Source organism: Frieseomelitta varia, unplaced genomic scaffold, assembly GCF_011392965.1.
Source record: "Frieseomelitta varia isolate USP_RPSP 00005682 unplaced genomic scaffold, Fvar_1.2 scaffold_650, whole genome shotgun sequence".
NCBI classification, from domain to species: domain Eukaryota; kingdom Metazoa; phylum Arthropoda; class Insecta; order Hymenoptera; family Apidae; genus Frieseomelitta; species Frieseomelitta varia.
In genome coordinates this window covers 252249-270683 of record NW_025110424.1, presented here as the reverse complement: position 1 = coordinate 270683, position 18435 = coordinate 252249, and the positions used below count along the sequence as shown (strand labels likewise).

The 18435-nt window shown below is 30.3% G+C and overlaps 3 protein-coding genes across 4 annotated transcripts; 2 read left to right on the top strand and 1 right to left on the bottom strand.

Moving 5' to 3' along the window:
- The first annotated feature begins 8262 nt into the window (after positions 1-8262).
- On the top strand, positions 8263-9865 carry LOC122534945 (28 kDa heat- and acid-stable phosphoprotein). Its single transcript, XM_043666052.1, has 5 exons — positions 8263-8445; positions 8594-8691; positions 9065-9193; positions 9264-9394; positions 9471-9865. Exons 1-5 carry the CDS (start codon positions 8436-8438, stop codon positions 9685-9687), a joined length of 585 nt encoding a protein of 194 aa, XP_043521987.1. The 5' UTR covers positions 8263-8435; the 3' UTR covers positions 9688-9865.
- A 355-nt stretch (positions 9866-10220) lies between these two features.
- Positions 10221-12921, top strand: LOC122534942 (lysophospholipid acyltransferase 7). Its single transcript, XM_043666047.1, has 6 exons — positions 10221-10488; positions 11083-11354; positions 11428-11579; positions 11659-11867; positions 11942-12260; positions 12332-12921. Exons 1-6 carry the CDS (start codon positions 10280-10282, stop codon positions 12551-12553), a joined length of 1383 nt encoding a protein of 460 aa, XP_043521982.1. The 5' UTR covers positions 10221-10279; the 3' UTR covers positions 12554-12921.
- Positions 12917-17814, bottom strand: LOC122534946 (serine/arginine-rich splicing factor 2). Of its 2 annotated transcripts, XR_006308020.1 has the most exons (5): positions 17498-17814; positions 16540-16683; positions 15698-15895; positions 15486-15575; positions 12917-13931 (listed from the first exon to the last, which is right to left on the bottom strand). XR_006308020.1 is itself a non-coding variant. In XM_043666053.1 (4 exons), exons 1-4 carry the CDS (start codon positions 17677-17679, stop codon positions 15569-15571), a joined length of 531 nt encoding a protein of 176 aa, XP_043521988.1. In that variant the 5' UTR covers positions 17680-17814; the 3' UTR covers positions 15390-15568. The 2 variants fall into 2 exon arrangements, 1 of the variants encoding a protein (XP_043521988.1); XM_043666053.1 differs by lacking the exon at positions 12917-13931 and having other exon boundaries at positions 15390-15575.
- Positions 17815-18435: the final 621 nt, after the last annotated feature.

The following is an 18435-nucleotide window of genomic DNA, read 5'->3' as shown; positions in this document are numbered from 1 at the left end:
CATAACGAGTGACCAAACCGGCAATAATTCGTCGCTCTCTTTTTGAACTCGTCGGTATATCACTGGATAGAAATTATTGAGAAGTAATAAATTTATTATTTGTTTTGCCTGGGTCATACTTAAATATACTTAAAACTGAGAACATATTGAAATTTTGGGACAAAACACGTGGCACGTTATTCCAGCGCAAGAGGTTAACCCCTTGCGTTGACAACTGATTGCGGACCGTAACGAGTGACCAAACCGTATACAACAATTCGTCTTCTTTTCGAATTCATCGGTATATCACTGGATAGAAATTAATAAAAAGTGATAAATTTATTATTTGTTTTGCCTGGGTTATGTTTCAATATACTTAAAACTGAGAAAATATTGCAATTTTGGGCCAAATATTCTCGACGTACGTGGCAAGGGGTTAACCCCTTGCGCTGGCAACTGATTGCGGACCATAACGAGTGACCAAACCGTATACAACAATTCGTCTTCTTTTTGAATTCATCGGTATATTACTGGATAGAAATTACTAAAAAGCGATAAATTTATTATTTGTTTTGCCTGGGTTATGTTTCAATATACTTAAAACTAAGAAAATATTGCAATTTTGGGCCAAATATTCTCGACGTACGTGGCAAGGGGTTAACCCCTTGCGCTGGCAACTGATTGCGGACCATAACGAGTGACCAAACCGTATGCAATAATTCGTCGCTTTCTTGTTCTTTTGAACTCGTCGGTATGATATCACTGGATAAAAATTATTAAAAAGCGATAAACTTGTCATTTATTTTGCCTTTAATGGTTATATTTAAATATACTTAAAGCTGAGAAAACATTGCAATTTGGGACAAAAAAATTCTCGACGAATGAATGTTAAATTCTATTTATCTAAAAATCTAAACCTCTTGTTTCGAGATGTCAAGGATAGAACGAAGAGCTGAACGTAATCTGCCGACTAAGGATTCGAGGAACAGAGAAAAAAGAATCACAGTTGACGTTTAACGCGTCATCCGTCAATTCACAAGCCTTTATCATCGTCGGAGGAAAGAAAAGGGCTGTATCCAATCTCTCTGACTCTTAACCCTGTGCCCGTGCATGTATGCAATATTCTTTGACTGGTGGTTTTAGTTGTGGAGCGTAATTATTGGAAATCCATTACTTCTGAATGAAAAGACTTGCGCGGGCTCGCATACCCGTGTCTTGCCTTCCTCGATAACGCCAAACCGACGAGTATATAACGTATTTACTTCCGACAAGATCACTCCGTGTTTCGCCACGATGAAATTCTTAAAATAAACGTGTCCTTCCATTAATCGCTCTGTCTTTCCATTAAAAGCTTACATTTCCCCCTTTTGGGGGGAATTTATGAGAAAAATAAGAATAGGAAAATTAACAACCAAGGATTCCTAATATTCTAAAAAGAATTTCTATGATAACAATTTTTGAAAAAATTTGTAATCTTTAATTGTAGTCGGAAATTATTCGAACGTTAATCTACTTCTAACTTAAATCGGTAACAAGTATGAAACAGTTTAATTCTCCAATGGCAACCGGAAATTCATATCGAAATCTGGTCTAATAAGATTGAAATTTCTGACACTCGGTTGCAACGTATCTACAGTTTTCAATACATATAATATATAATTCTAATATGTATATGTATATGTCTAATAATGTATGATGTATAATATAAATTTTTTAATAGGTATAATATATAATTTTAATATGTATAATAATGTATAATGTACATTTTTTAATACATTTAATATATAATTTTAATTATAAAAATATATTTAATTATAATTTTAAAAATCTCACCAAGGTCTCCGGCCTCTGGATTTCTTTTTTATGGGGGCATATTAAGAAACAAATTTATAAGGACAATATTTCAAATATTACACACTTTGAAGCAAAAGATTATAGAGGAATTTGAGAAATTAAAAAACGATACTTAGCTTACATTCTGTTAAGATATCATTAACAGTTCGTCGAGCAAACTTATGTATGCAGCAACGAGGAGGAAATTTTCAATAATAGTAATAGTTGTAATAGTGTACTGTATTGTAGTATTGCAACAGAAAGTAGTAATAAGGAATAAAAAATTAATTATCAGTAGGAACACTTTGTAACCACACAATAAATAATGTTTGTAAACACTATCTCCGACGGAGACAACCGCGGTAGAAGAATAGACAACTAAATCGTTCACAAACATGAACAAACTTTAATGTCGACTTTCTCGAAAACCGAGCCCCGGATAAAAAAATGTTATACCAAATTTTTTTCTTATTTTTTTGCTCGGTTGTCCTACGAATCCCGGCCTACCCTTTATTACAAGTATGTCGAAACTTCGGGAGTCTGTAGAAAATCGATAATGGAGCCAAAACGAGCAAATCTCCAAACGACTTTTTTCCCTGCAGTTTGTCAGTCACACGGAAGTTTTGATATTTAAATTTGAGACGTTGCATAATATATTAAACATTCTTAACTATATTGCCATAGGCAATAATATGAAATCATTCTGTACGTATCGTTCAACTGACCATTCGTCACTCTAACGCGGAGACAATACGCTCGTTACATTTATGAGAACAATTAAGGACAGGCTAGAACGTGGCGCAATTACTGTGACGAATATGCAGATGCGGCGCAACAATCAAAACATCGTAGCTATGACGAGACACGCACCGGCAAGAGGAAATGCTGTATCAATGACGAGAATGCATCATACGTGAGTATACATGTGCATACGTACTCGGTTCTTGGTGGTAAAGATGGTAAAGAAACGCAACAGAGAAGCGATAGCACGTGAAACGATGCTTAGCCGACGAGACGCGGCTTTATAGAACGGTTGAATATTTATAAAGCGCGACAATGACTCCAACCGAATGCTAAACGCATCCACGCTACGATAAGTTCATCTCCCTGGTAAATATGTCAGGGGGATGCTCTTACACGCGGGATTAAAATTGAATTATCGTTAGGAAGAATTATTCATATTTGCGTTGAATGTCCAGAAAAAAAATAATACTCGAACGTGGGATGTTATAAATTTCAATGTGTGTTTAAATTAATTTAAAGGTAAACGTGTATGTTTAAATCGATTTAAAGGTAAATTTCTAATTTGGCGGTTTTTTTCTAATTTTGACTATATATATATCGTTTACAATTTTTTCAATGTGATAAATATGATAAATATTACATGACAAATATGATAATATGATAAATATAATATAGCAAATATGATAATATGATATAATATAATATGACAAATATGATAATGTGATAAATATAATATGATAATATGATAAATATAATATGACAAATACGATAATGTGATAAATATAATATGACAAATATGATAATATGACAGATATGATAATGTGATAAATTTAATATGACAAATGTGATAATATGATAAATATAATATGACAAATACGATAATATGATAAATATAATATGACAAATACGATAATGTGATAAATATAATATGACAAATACGATAATGTGATAAATATAATATGACAAACACGATAATATGATAAATATAATATGACAAATATGATAAATTTTTTTACAAAGTAACAAGAACTGTACAACTCTTTCGATCTTCCTCGATTGATTTTCTATTTTAGTGACAAAATGCACCTTTTATTAAAGAAACGGTAGCAAAATAGCCAAAATTTGGAAAAGCTAAACTAAAAATTTATCCAAATTGAAAATATTTATAATATGCTTAACTTATTCAATAAATTGCAAATTAAATATAATATCGACAAAGAAGAGATTAATATACAACATATTAAATATACGAGATTCTTCACATTCTCATTTTATAGTTGTATGTGTAAAAAATTGATACCATTCAAGTCGAACAATTTAAAAATTCTAAATATATTTGACAAAACTGAAGAGTTGAAATAGTGATTAATATTTGGTAATAAACAGAAAGAGAAAGAGAACGTAAATTAATCTAAATTCTTTTTCAGATACAGAAAGTAACTAATCTATTTAGTAATAAATAAATAGAAACAGTTCTTACATCAAATTTAATTTAAAGTTGTTGCTACAAATGTAGAAACGAAATTTGTATTTGTCTGATGAATTTTGGATCAAACCTATTTATGTAAAAAATTAATAAAACGAAGGCAAATATACACATGCAACAAATATTTTAAATATTCACTTTATGTGTTAATTATAACAAATGAAAACCAATAGATGTTGCATGTTTATACATTATAAATACATTCTCTTTTAACACAATTATATATATAGGTTCCTGTAATTGATGGTACAACCCAGTAGGAAGTGATTCTAAAAAAAGAAGAATAAAATTTCTTCATTAAAGCCTTTGTTTTCAAGAGAATCGAGTTTGAAAATTTATGTGCTGGACAGGCGCGAATGATCGACACGATAATATTCTATGGGCAAAAATAAGTGAGAAGTAAGTGTAAAATGAAATTTTTTTATTTCGCGCCATTTTTACGAAAATAGATTTTGAATATATTTCTTGGTACACGTGTACTTGATAAATATTCAAACTTGATTTTCTCGAAAGCAAAGCGTCTTACAAGAAAAATTGATTCAATATTGTTTATTTATTTTCGCGCGTAGAATAATCTGCTGTTAATTATTTTTTTTCTGCCGCATCTAAAATTGGCTAAATCCAAGTATACTTGATAAATTTTCAAACTCGATTTTCTTGAAAATGAAGGCTTCGACGAAAAAATTTTATTCTTTCTTTTCGTTTCATTTTAATCACTTCCTATTCCGTTATACAAGTACGGAACACCCTGTATATAGCAAGAAGATAAAAGAACAAAAATATTTAATCGAAACTTCTTATTAGTCCGAATTTTCGTACACGGAATAATTAACAAAATGTCGAATTTTCAAATTCAATTTTTTTAAAAGCGACATCTTAAATGAAAACATATTCCTTTCTTTCGATTTATTTTTATACGCGGAACCATCCGTGATCGGTTGTACAACAATTTCAGAGACACGTGTGATTTTCTATTAAATACAGAATCCGATGATATTTCGAGTATTTTTTATAATGATTAAAGGGCAAGTAGAATAGGTGAGTACCCATTCATGAGGCATAGTGAAGGAAACGAAATAACCTTGACTCTACAAGACTGTCACATCGATGCACAAGCTCCTTTCAAGATTCATTCAAACGCGATTCTGGCGATCGAATTAATCCCCTGTCTTGTCAATATTTTTCTCTACACTACTCTCTTAATGTTAGCAATTCATTTCTTCAATTCTATACTAAGAACAAATAGATATGATATTAAATAATGTTATAATGTAATATTAAATAAATATTAATATTATGCAATATACTAATAATATAATATATATTATTAATTATATATTAATATACAGTATATACATATATATATTTAACGTAATATTTAAAACAACAAAATATTTGTTTGTATAAATGTAATGTATAATATAATATCCATTCGATGACCGATAATTTTACAATCCTGAATTAAGATTAGAAATTTTAATACAAATATCATTCATCGTCATTGTTCCTCTAATATATCAAGTAATGAATTCTTCTCGAATAATAATACATCATTTAAACGAAATATTGAATTCGCATATTGTGCGAATTCACTCATTTTACACTCGCTAATCCATGGTTATTCCGAATTAAAGTTAAACGTCAAATCTGTTTTCATTGTATGAAAATTTCATTGTATAAATTGATTGATTTCTTCCAAACAAGATATCATGTAATCATTTTTAAATAACACAAAGTCTAAAGCGAGATATTGAAACATTCAGCAATCCATAATACTGTGATTATCAATTCAAGTTAAATGTAAAATTAAATTTATCACAGTTAAACCTCATTCCACGTAACGAATGTGATGCTTGTGCAAATCATCAAATGTTTTTATAAATATTATAACAGGTGTTCTGCTACATATTTTACACATTTCCGGTATTATGTGTATTCTGTAGATTTTTTTTTAAAACCTTAAATTTCTCAGATACGGCAAGGGGATGAAAAATAGGACGAAATTTTTGACAACGATACACTTTGACAGCAGCGATGAAAATGATGATCAGGATGATTTCCTCCCCTGTGTTAGTTACATAACTGATGATTTCAGTATTATGAAATTCCAGGCAGAAGTTTTCGTGACTTACCATTTTTTATTGGAGAGGAACCGTATCCGAAACCCGTAGACACTTACAGCTACAATTGACTATGGACGCACAGAAACACGTTACATCGACTTTGACACACTTCTCGTGAACCACGGAAGAGCAATCGAATTATCGGTTTTGAACGCGACAGAAGTAAAAAACGACGTATTCCACGATTATAATACAACGAACACTGATGAACAAATAGAATACGTTTTCACGGCTTGTTCAAGTGAATGACAGAGCACACCAAAACAGTCGGGCACCGGCTAACACTCGAGAGTACGATCTATCTACATCCAACCAGTTTAAATACCCGAAACAGACTGGCTGCTTCCTTTTCGAATTGTAAAGTACTTTTTGAAAACGCCGCCAGATGGTAGTCCGGTACTGAAACGCGCCATATTGAATTGTCACTACGAGCGGTTTTATTCGAATGCTATTTGCAGCAAAACAATAAACGAATTTAATAAAATATAGATATTTGTTAAAAGGATTGCTTTGGTCTTGTAACAAATAATTTAATAACTAGCGATAGTTTTAATTTTAACTAGATACTTTATAAACATCGTAAAAGATCTTCGTTATTTCTTGAAAGATCTTTGTCATTCCTTCATACTGATTAATTAATCTATTGGAAAATAACTTTCGTCTTATAATATTATCAAACGATTAATTATTATTTTACAATTTTCTAAAAATAACAAAGAATGCATAACACAAAATAGCTGATATTAGCAATATTTCAAATCTTTTTGAAATTACGCAATATCAATAATTAATATATAATAACATCCAATAAAATTATGAATAAAATTAACAATTTATACTGAGATAAAAATGTACTGCAAGTTGTATAAAATATTGTACGAAATCATTTTACGTATGATTCTTTTGGTATTATAAACGGCCAGAACTCCCAATCGACCCCCCTAAAAAGCAACTAGCCAACCAATTATTCTTAAATAATATAAATTGAAGACTAAGAGAACGTCAGCCAGTAGTGACTAAGCAATGACAAGCAACCGCCTGTCATAACGTAATAAACGAAAGGAAGCAATACCAATCATTAAATAATTTTTTGCAAGACTCTCAAAGTAACCAGACACGAATCTTATATAAAACACTTCACAATAATCATATACAAATTTTGTTTCTCAGTTAAAAAAAAAAAATTACGCAACAAATGAAGCATTCAAAGTAGCAATAATTAAAATTAAAATGAAACCGACAACTAAATTTTGCAATTTAAATTTAATAATGGAAGTTTAACAACGTTTCAATTCAAATTCTAAAAAATTAAAATATTTTTGTAGGAAACTGAATTGCTATAATAGAGACAGTTGTTTAAATTAAAAATTAAAAAATTAGTCTACAAATTTAAATTGGAGACAGATGCATGATAAATTGCGTTTCGACGTGTTATGGAATAACTTATAATTGGTACTCAATGCAGACCGATTGGTACCCATTTGATGTGTAAAAATGTATTATTTTATATTGCAAAACGGAATAGGTTTAAGAAACCATTACAGTCACGTAATAGTTTTACTATCTGCAAAAAAATTAATTGGACTTGAATATCAAAAATGAAAAATAAACTGAACAATTTTAAAGGGGATTTTGAGAAAATAAATTTAATTTCTTCAGTTTTATTTGGCAATTGACGTTTATTAAGCGATTGAGCGATAACACATATCATTCGTTGAAGCATGAACTATGTTGTTCAAGACCAACAAACACGATGCAGTTCAAATTTCTGACACTGCAAAAATTATACAATCAAATTTATATATATTTTATAGCAAAAATTCTAATTGAAATGGCATTCAAATATAAATATTAATTATAGTAGATACATAAATAACTATGGAACTTATGTTAGTTATTAATATTTATCATAGATAGAAATAAGTATTAAATTCTAGCCAAGTCGTACAATATTTAAATAACTTTATATATTGTCACAAAAATAAGGATCAGTTTATTTATCTGTAACCATAATTAGATTGCATAAAAATTTGTTTCTATCCTTGAGTTATTTTAATGAATCTACAAATGTTACCAACCATACACGCAAATATTCTATGCAATGGTTTATGCCGCTAGAGCTCGTGGCTGACGACTAAATAAGCAGCAGCGCAGTATTAATTTGACGTTAAAAGTAATTCCTCTTTCTCTTTCTCAAAATAGAGAAGAGGAGTGTTTCTTCAAATTTTCGTATAGCCATTAAACTGCTGTGATCGAGCTGGTTCGAAAAAATGCCGCGCGGTAAGTAGACAAATTATTATTAATTTCACACTCCATATACAGTTAACATCATCTTTTCCCCACCACATTTTTGTGCGAGAAAAACGCAATTCCGTATGTTTTAACGTCAACGAACGAATTTCGATTTGACAAAATAATTTTCTTTCAGGTAAATATGTTAGTTACAAAGGCCGGAGTCGTCACTTCACTAACCCTGAGGAGCTGGAGGAGCAACGACGCCAGGAGGAAAAAAAGCTCCAATGGAGAGTCAGTATTTTTAAGTTAACCAACAGCACGACGGCTTAGATATTATTATTAAGTACGTAAGGTCGAATTATCCTTTGACGGTCGAGCGTGATTGTGTGCACCATATTACTGAGATTTTTCACGGAGCACAATACTCCATGTCGGTGCAACATACCGTTTGAGAGAACCGGGCACAAACCTTCAGAAAATTCTTAAGAGAATTCAAAAGCGATGGATAGAGCCTAAGATGATTTGTTTCATCTGTTCTCTCCACTTGCATTTATTCTTTCAAAAATGTTACATAAATTTTACTTAGGGGGCTGGTAAATAGAAATTCATTAATACAAACGAGATCTTTCATATTTAAAAGTTATAATAATATTGTTCTTTTTAGAAGAACAAAGGAAAGGACAGTTCTAGTGAAGAAGAAGATGAACCTAAAGCACATGGTGATTCAGTAAAAAATCATAGTTCATCGGGGACAGATACTGACAGTGAATCAGAATCAGAATCTGAAACTGAGGTAAATTAGTTGATAAGGGATTCGTGGCAATCAATAAGTGATAATTTTCCTTTTCTTTTTAAATTTACAGGGAAAGACGAAAGGTGTAGAAAATTTAATTCAAGTTGAAAATCCAAATAGAGTACAAAAAAAAGCAAAAAAATTATCCCAATTAAATCAATCTTTAGATTCGGCAAAACCAGATTTATCTCGCAGAGAACGGTAAAAATCAATGAAACACAAATTGAAATTTATGTATTATAAAGATTAGAAAATTCACTTTTCTGCTTTGTTTCAGAGAACAACTAGAAAGACAGAGAGCATATGCAAACTATCAAAAATTACATGCAGCAGGCAAAACGGAAGAAGCACGCGCGGATTTAGCACGATTAGCTATAGTTAAACAGCAACGAGAAGAGGCGGCTAGAAAACGAGAAGCCGAAAAGAAACAAAAGGAGCTTGCCCTGCAGAAAAAAACGGAACTTAGGCAAAAAGCACTCGGCAAAAAATCCTAGAACGTTTTAACTTGAGTCAATTAAGAACTATTTGATGTCACAGCTACTATTAACAATAATGAACAGTTAAAAATCTACTTTCATATTGATACTAATTGATTAAACGCATTTAAAATATGCGTTTAATGGAAATGTCCTTGTTTAATTATATATAAATATAATTATTAAAATAACTAAATTATATTTGTGTCGTTATTTAATATCTCGCCTTTCATGTATGATTTCATTTTACTAAATCATTGACTTAAAAGTCAAGAAAAAATCTGTAAGGAAAATATTTCTGTTATTTAAATTACACATCATTAAGATATAAGTAACATAAAATTTTATTTTACTAAATTGACAAGTTACGCAAAAAAAATTACGTTCGTCAGTAAAATTTGCAAAAACAATAAAAATATAACATTCCTATCATTTCCTGCAGCTGAAATTTAAATACAAAGGAAATCCAGTGTAAACAAGTGTAAATTACTAGAATTGTTTCGTAATAATATTTATTTACGTACAAAGTTCACCGATTGATTGTAGTCGGTGGGACAGGATAGGATACAAGTATAGGAGACATAGTAGTTTGTGCAGTTGAGTTGATACAATGTGGGCTGATGTAGTTTATGTTGCATTGCTGTTGTTCTGTGTATTTTTCGGATTTTATTATCGAAAAATTGAAGATCCAGAAGCAAAGAAATGGATTGGCACGATTATTGGCATCCTATTGACAGGAATTGTTTCTGGACGTCATATATTTTTTCCTTTGATTCTGACTATAATTAATGCGGTTATTATAACCAAGATTTCCTTAAAGTATGACATGTTAATTTATTAATTATATTTATTTATTAATCTAAGTTGAGAGTATTTTATCATTTATATAATGTGTTTCAAAATTAAGTTAATTTTAAGTGAAATAATTTTAAGATTATTTTCATAATATTTTTTAAGTCATTACTTATTTATTTAATCATAATGTTATCGTATTTTGCTTGATGTGATTTTGTTATTTAAAACTATAAATACATTACACAAGTGCGTCATTCATAAATATATATATATTTTTAAGAGACACAATCAGTACTTAAATATCAAATTACTATCAATTGCAATTTGATCGCCGACTGGCAATCTTAATATAATGAGTCATGATTTTCTTTTTTTAGTCTTAATCATGTGTACAAAAATGTATTATTATTATTGATTTATCATTAAATTATAAAAATTTATTAAATAGATGAAAAATTTTATTATTTATTGTATCCGATATTGAACGTAAAATATAAAAATTAATTTAATAAAAAATTATAATTTAAATATACTTAAATAACTTATATATTTTCTTTTTACATTCTATTCTTTTATATAAAATTTACTAATAATATTTCCAAATTTTACTATTTGCAGGAAATGTCACATAGTCAGCTTTATTTTTTCGTTTTTTTACCTACTTGTTATATGTCGATTAGGGGATTACATTGGTTTGCCTGTACCAGCAAATCATACAAATCTTATACTGATGATATTAACATTAAAATTATCTGGTCTAGCTTTTGAACTAAATGCATCTATTAATCCTCCAGTTGATGATTTAGAAGGTGTACGTAATGAAGCAATGAAAAATGTTGGATTCTTAGATGTCTTTCATTATGGCTTTGGATATATGGGACTTTTAACTGGTAATTCTATAATACTTTAACTATAATTAATCTAATTTTTATATAAAACTAAACACAATATTTCTCTCCATAGGACCATATTACCGATATAGAACGTATTGGGATCATCTATATAGACCATTTTCTAAAGTAGTAGATCCATGGCCATTTACATTATACAAACTGAAACAAGTTGCATGCTTTCTTGTGCTTTTTTTTATAATGGATTATTATTACCCCACTAGAGTAATATCAACTACTAAAATATAATATTGAAATCATGAGAACTATGAATGATGAACTATGATTCTACTTTATATTTCAGTATATTTTAACAGAGGAATATGCAGAAAGATCTTTTCTTTATAGACACTTTTATATGTATCCTACATTTGTACTTTTTCGAGCACGAATGTATATTGGAATGAGTTTAGCAGAATGTGGGTGTCAAATGGCTGGACTAGGAGCATATCCTACAAGATGTAAGCCTATACAAGGACTAGGACCTAAAGATTATAAAACAACAGAGGAACTGTAAGAACAACAAATTTATCATCTCTTGATAAATTTATCATTTGAAAGAAAAATAGAATATACAAATATTACAGATGTAAAACACCTGAGAAATTGGAAAATGAAGAATTGGATTTTGAAACTGTATACAACATGAATGTTTGGAAATTAGAAAAATGCAATTCGACAAGAACAGCTATGAAAATATGGAACAATTGTGTTCAATATTGGTTTGGTGTCTATATCTATAAACGATTGCCAATAAAAAGTATGCGAGCTGTCTTAACTTTGCTGCTTTCTGCTATCTGGCATGGTTGGTCAGCTGGTTATGTTGTTTGCTTTTGTCAAATTCCTCTTTTTATGTTATCCGAAGATATATTCATCAAATTTTATCAGCAAACAGAAAACAGTATTGTAAGTTCTATTCTCGATATTTGTTCATAATTATTAATTGAACTTTAAATTCATCTAACTTTCCTTTGTAGGCAAAAAAATTGTGGTACTTGCTAGGATGGTATGAGAAAACAACTTGCATGGCATACTTGGGAATGTCATTTTTACTATTAGATTTCAAAGAAAATCTGGTTTATTACAAACTTGTTCATTTCTCCGGGCATATTATAGCTCTTGTATTATATATTGTAGCTCTTTACTGCAAATTATATATTTGGAAGAAACCTACAGGAGATAAGATTAAAGATAAATAATTTGTAACATTTTTTATCTTATATATACATTTGCATGTCTTAATAGCATTTAGGAATATTTAAATGAAATATATATGATAAAGTTTTGCGTAATTTTACGCATCAAGCCATTTAAGATATTACATTTTTAATATAAATGATAGAAATATTTATCACAATTATGAATGATCATGCATGATTACAGTTAAGATTGTAAGAAAAATGTAATATATTTTTATTAATATTGTTAAATTATTCAACTTGTAGGACAATGGAAATTTTAGACTAATACTATTTAGAAAGTCGAGTAAAAGATTGTTCGTGGATATTGAGAGGACTTGTAATCTTCCATTTGTACAAATAAGAAATAAAAAATTCTATTTCTTCAATAAGAATTCTTTATTGATCGAACTCTTCATATATCTCTACAAAAATTTTCATTCTTCCCCTTAAAAAGAAATCCTTTATTTACTGTAACATTGCCTTACCTCTAAATAATACTTACTACTTTATTGATGTTTGCTGATACCTGAAAAAAAAAAGAGTACAGGAAAAACGAAAGGATCCCATTTGCCCACCCTTAAAATGTTCCCAATTATTTAAAATGTGGCGGCAAGTGTTTCAAGCGATGATCACTATACGAATAGTGATAAGATCCATGATAAGAACTGGAATCATTGCAGACTTTATAGAAAACGACGTTAACGAGTATTATGTTCTGAATTTTAATAACTATTTTTAGAAAAATAGAAATCAAAGTTAAAAGATTTGTTTTTAAAATTAGATTAGATCATGTTGGAAGAAATGAATTTAAAAAATGTATAAAACGAACCATTGAAATGAAATGAAATATATAGCTGACGTTACGTAATTTTGGAAAAGGATATTCGTACTTAGAAAATCGATATTTAAACATTCAACTTATGAATGAGACCTATAGCTGAAAATAAGATAATACATAGCTGATTTTGAATGGACCATTACTGGAGAAATTATTTGTTTCAAGAAATACGCGAAGCAATTGGTAGATATAACAGTTGAAATGTCGAGTCGTTGCTCGCGAGGTCTGGTGATGCTCACGTGCTACCTGCAAACCGGACGATGGTCGAGATCAGCAACCGCGTGTAGCTTTTCGTTGAGCTCTCTGCATATTTCTCTGCATTCTCGAGACCGTACCCTCTGCAATTTCTGCATGCCGACCCCCCACAGAGAGAGAAACAGCTTTCGCTCACACACTTTCTCTCTTTTTCTCGCCCTGATCGACTCGCGCGAACCTGCTTTCACCAGACCACCAACCGCTCGCTACTGCAAACTGCTTACAGCCCTGCTACTCGGCTTACTGCTTACTCTCAGCTACCCCATCATCAGCTACACTCGCCACGCCACTCCTTTCCACCGCCTGTGGCACCATAAAATTACAACTTAGTTATAAGGAATAAACGTGTTACATCCGTGTGTGAGGATTTTTATATCTTTCTCTCTCTCTCTCTCTCTCTTTTTTTTTTGTTGAAATATGTTTGATTATAATATTAAAGATAAGACCAATGGTTAAATGCTAAATTATCTTAAATTCTAGCATTTGGTTTATCTAAGCTTAACAATAGCGTACAAGATTCGAGGAAGTTAATGACATTCAGATATAAACAATTAAAATATTTTAACAGTAATAAGTAAACATAGAAGAGTCAAGTTTCTTAAATTTATAATTTTAATTGGGAACATTGCGTTTTTATAGTCTCATTGTACTCGATAGAAGAAAATCTATAATTACGATGTCGGAATATTTTCGTAGATAAATATAAATAATACAAAATTTTGCGAGTAACTTATCACTTTGCTAATAGTATTATCTGCATCTATGTATATGTGGTTTTTAAACACTCTGTAAAATTATGTGAATAGTTCCGTCTTCTGCATTTTATTATACTTTATTATAAATGGCAAACTTACATAAATAAACTTGTATACTGTTACAGAAACGCAGAACTTATGTCTACAATCTATATGTATCGCGACTTTTAATTTTTCATTTTCTTTCGTGTCATAATCGTAACTTGTCAAGTTATAATCACAAACAATAGAAAATTATTCAGAATGTTACGATTTAAAAATTTAGCTTAAACTTTGTACAGAAGTCGGACTCAAGTCGACCACATACAGTTTACATTACCTGCTAATTACCATATCAACACCCTCATGTATTTCCAGGAATATTTAATCCACCTTGCTTGGTTCGAATAATTTTATATAATAACGGAAACGATTTCACAATCGGTAATTTTATCGAAACAGTTGGTTTCATGTTATTACTTATGTATACGACATAGTTTAAACTATTCATTCAGCTACTCAAGAAACGGAAAAAAAAAGAATAAATTGTAACTGTAATCATTTATAACTCACTTATATCGAAATGTACTAAAAATTGTGCACGCTATATTTCAACATAAAATAAGAACAATGTGATCAAATCAATAACCATTTCTTTTATTTATTTATTCATAGAATGCATGAACTCGAATATTATTTGCTCTGTTTGAAGCGTCAAAATTCCAATTATTATTTCAGAGCAAAATGAAAGATCATAAGTGTTAGAAAATTTATTTCGAAGCTCTTAATAGGATAATAACAAACTTTAATTGATTGATTAAAACAAGCTGTTTCGGTCGCATCAACACGTTTACAGAAAAACACATTTACTTTCTTCTGATCAGAAATAAGTATTACTCGAGATAATATATCACTTAACAGAGCAAGAATAATTACGAAAACTTGTAAATGAAAATTTCCGTGAGCTTGTTAAACTCACAGTTTAGATACATTACATTAAAATTAGTATTGGGTTATTTTTTTTTCCAACCCAAATAGTGCATCGTCATAATTAATATGTAAGTGACAGAAGAAATGTGAACGTGCGACAGTGTTGCTCTAGATATAGAGGGTAATAGAATACCTTTTTGTTCTCAAGAAACGATTATTCTGCACTCGCGGCACGTGCATCTGTTCACAGTTGTACTTGTATATGGTTCAATTACTTCAGTCCCTGTATGAAAAAAAAAACGATTATGTTGTAAATATTTATCATTACATATAGTTAGTATCTTATATCACAAGTTTATAATTTATAACTAAATTTTACGAAACATTTATAGTTATAAAACTTACCTTGATTTGGAGCGACTGTCTTTTTGCCTATCTGGAGATTTGCTGCGAGAACGGGACTTTCCGCGCGAGCTCTTACTATCAGAACGCGAGCGACTACGACTACGGCTATACGAACGCCTACGATCTCTATCGCGACTCCTTGATCTACTACGTGATCTGGAACGTGAGCGTCTTCGATCCCTGCTTCTGCTACGTGATCTGTGAACAAAACGTAACAAAAAAAGAACTTTTTGATTTTATAATCTCTTTCGTATTTTTAATTACTAACATTTCCTGTGATTCGTAAATATTCAGATACTTCTTATAAGTATTACTTACTAGTAATAATATATTATATGTATGTATTATACAAGTCTTGAAATTTTATAAGTATAATTATACTTATAAAATTTCAGATTATACTTATGATTATAGCAATTAAACTTGAAACAGATCTGAAAATCTACATAGAAGTTAGAAGTCATTGCAAATATGCACACTGCAGAAATTACCAAAAAAATTCATAAAGTATCACTAATCAATTTTTCATTGCAATATTTACTGGAATCATTTTCAACACTAATTGTACGTTTAACTATTAATGCTATATATTAATTTTTTATTAAGCATATATTTGCAATAAATATCTTGTAACTTTTATGTAATTCCCAGATTTGTTTCAAATTTTACCAATATAAATAATTGTATTTCATTACAATGCCAATGAAATTTTAGAAAAATTACCACAATATATACACAAGTGTCTGAACGTTTTTATTAACGATGTATGCAACAGTGTTTGTCTGTATTCTAGCATAAACATAAAATAGATTGTGTATATAATAAAATTCAATAATAGTTACCTTCCTCGCCTACGGCTGCCACGACTTCGGTGTGGTGATGTTGGTCGTCCATACCGTGCCATTTGAACTCGAAGTTCCCTACCATCTAACAGCCTTCCATCCATAGCATCCAACGCATCTTCTGCATCACGCTTGTCATAAAATCTTAAATAATAATTGAGAATAATGAAAACATTATTGCTGATACATAGAACATATATATACAACACACACATAAGATGTCCCGTGACTCGTGATCAACCTACTGGGAGATGATTCTATATGCAAAATTATGTCAAAAAGAAAAAATGAAATTTTTTTATTAAAGCTTTCGTTTTCAAGAAAATTTATCGAGTATACTTGAATTTAACTAATTCTAGACTAAAAAAAAAAAAATAACAGGAGATTATTCTACGTGCCAAAATAAATAAACGTAGAATAAAGTTTTTCAGCAAGATGCTCCATCTTTCGAGAAAATCGAGTTTGATTACATGCGTACTTCAGGTAATCTTCAATAAAACATACATTCAAAGCATATTTCTTTGAAAATGGCGCTTTCAATGAAAAAATTTTACTCTACATCTTTATTTTTGCGCGCAGAATATTCTGATTATTCGCGTTTATCTGATATGGAGTTAGCCACATTCAAGTATAATTGATAAATTTTCAAACTCAATGTTCTCAAAAACCAAGACTTTAATGAAATAATTTTGTTCTTTCTTTTCCAACACATTCTTACATGTAGAATCTAATTGGTTGACCAAGAGTCGCAGGTCAGACCCTGTATAACATAAATAATTTATTAGATAATATATACAGTTTGTATAAAATGTTTGTTAGTAGATACAAGCTTTATTATCTAAATATGTACTAAAACATGTAGTAAAAGTGACGTCATATTGATAAATCGTAATTAGCAGAACATGGACGACGAATTAAGAAATAGGAAACAAAAATCTAGATTCTTTTGCATACGTACCTGACAAACGCGAATCCACGACTTTCTCGAGTAAATCGGTCCCTCGGTATGTAAATGTCGCCGACCTCGCCACATCTTTCGAACACGCGTCTCAGATCCTCCGGCGTCGTTCTGTACGTGAGATTGTCCACTTTTAAGGACACCATCCCATCAATTCGAGGCGGTGGTCTACCGTAACTCATCTTCTTCGATCGCTTGAAATCCTTAATTTGGACAGGAGCAACGCTCGGATCGGGAAAATCTGTTTCAAATCGAGGAACACAAATCTACACGCAACCTGCACAAGATGGCGAGTAGCGGAAGAACGAACTACGCGCAGTAAGGTTGGAAATGACGTATTAAAATTTCGTACTACGTGCATCAAATTACCATTGTATAAAATATTTTTTTCTCATCCGTAAAACAATCGAGAAAATGTTTTTATCAAATTCGGTAAAATAATGATCTTGTGGATAAAAAAATGACTGTTCATTAAAATTAAATTGCAATGAAAATTAAAACAGCGGGGATGATTATTCTCGATGAAAACAAAAGTGATCTATAAACAACGTTTGTTCCAATATTTGTTCCAGTATTTCATATGAATTAAACGTTTCTATATTTTTCTTTAATTTATCGTTTATAAAAATGTAAGATATATATATATATATATATATTTCTGTTTTCTTTTTGTTGTCGCGTAGAAGTGAAATGACTCACCTTGATCACTTCCGGTCAATTTCAAATTTAAACTCGTAGCAATCTGTCGAAGAAAAACTTGTCGAAAAAAAAAAAGAAAATATCTAAAATTGCTTTTAATTTGTCTAAAACAAAAGACAGTGCATGAAAATGTTGATAAAACAAAATTGTTTTACATAAAAAAAAGAAGTCATGAAAAAAAAGAAACAGACATGAATTTCGGTAAGAAAGACATCGACTCCTTTTTGATGTTTCATTTC

Coding starts and splice junctions, on each gene's coding strand:
- LOC122534945 (XM_043666052.1), top strand. Junction 8,692..9,064: donor AAAAAAAGCTCCAATGGAGA/GTCAGTATTTTT, acceptor TGTTCTTTTTAG/AAGAACAAAGGAAAGGACAG. Junction 9,395..9,470: donor GATTTATCTCGCAGAGAACG/GTAAAAATCAAT, acceptor GCTTTGTTTCAG/AGAACAACTAGAAAGACAGA.
- LOC122534942 (XM_043666047.1), top strand. CDS start 10,280: ATGTGGGCTGATGTAGTTTATGTTGCATTGCTGTTGTTCTGTGTATTT. Junction 11,355..11,427: donor ATATATGGGACTTTTAACTG/GTAATTCTATAA, acceptor TTCTCTCCATAG/GACCATATTACCGATATAGA. Junction 12,261..12,331: donor AGCAAACAGAAAACAGTATT/GTAAGTTCTATT, acceptor TTTCCTTTGTAG/GCAAAAAAATTGTGGTACTT.
- LOC122534946 (XM_043666053.1), bottom strand. CDS start 17,679: ATGAGTTACGGTAGACCACCGCCTCGAATTGATGGGATGGTGTCCTTA. Junction 16,684..17,497: donor CGTGGATTCGCGTTTGTCAG/GTACGTATGCAA, acceptor TTATTATTTAAG/ATTTTATGACAAGCGTGATG. Junction 15,896..16,539: donor GGCAGCCGTAGGCGAGGAAG/GTAACTATTATT, acceptor TTTTGTTCACAG/ATCACGTAGCAGAAGCAGGG.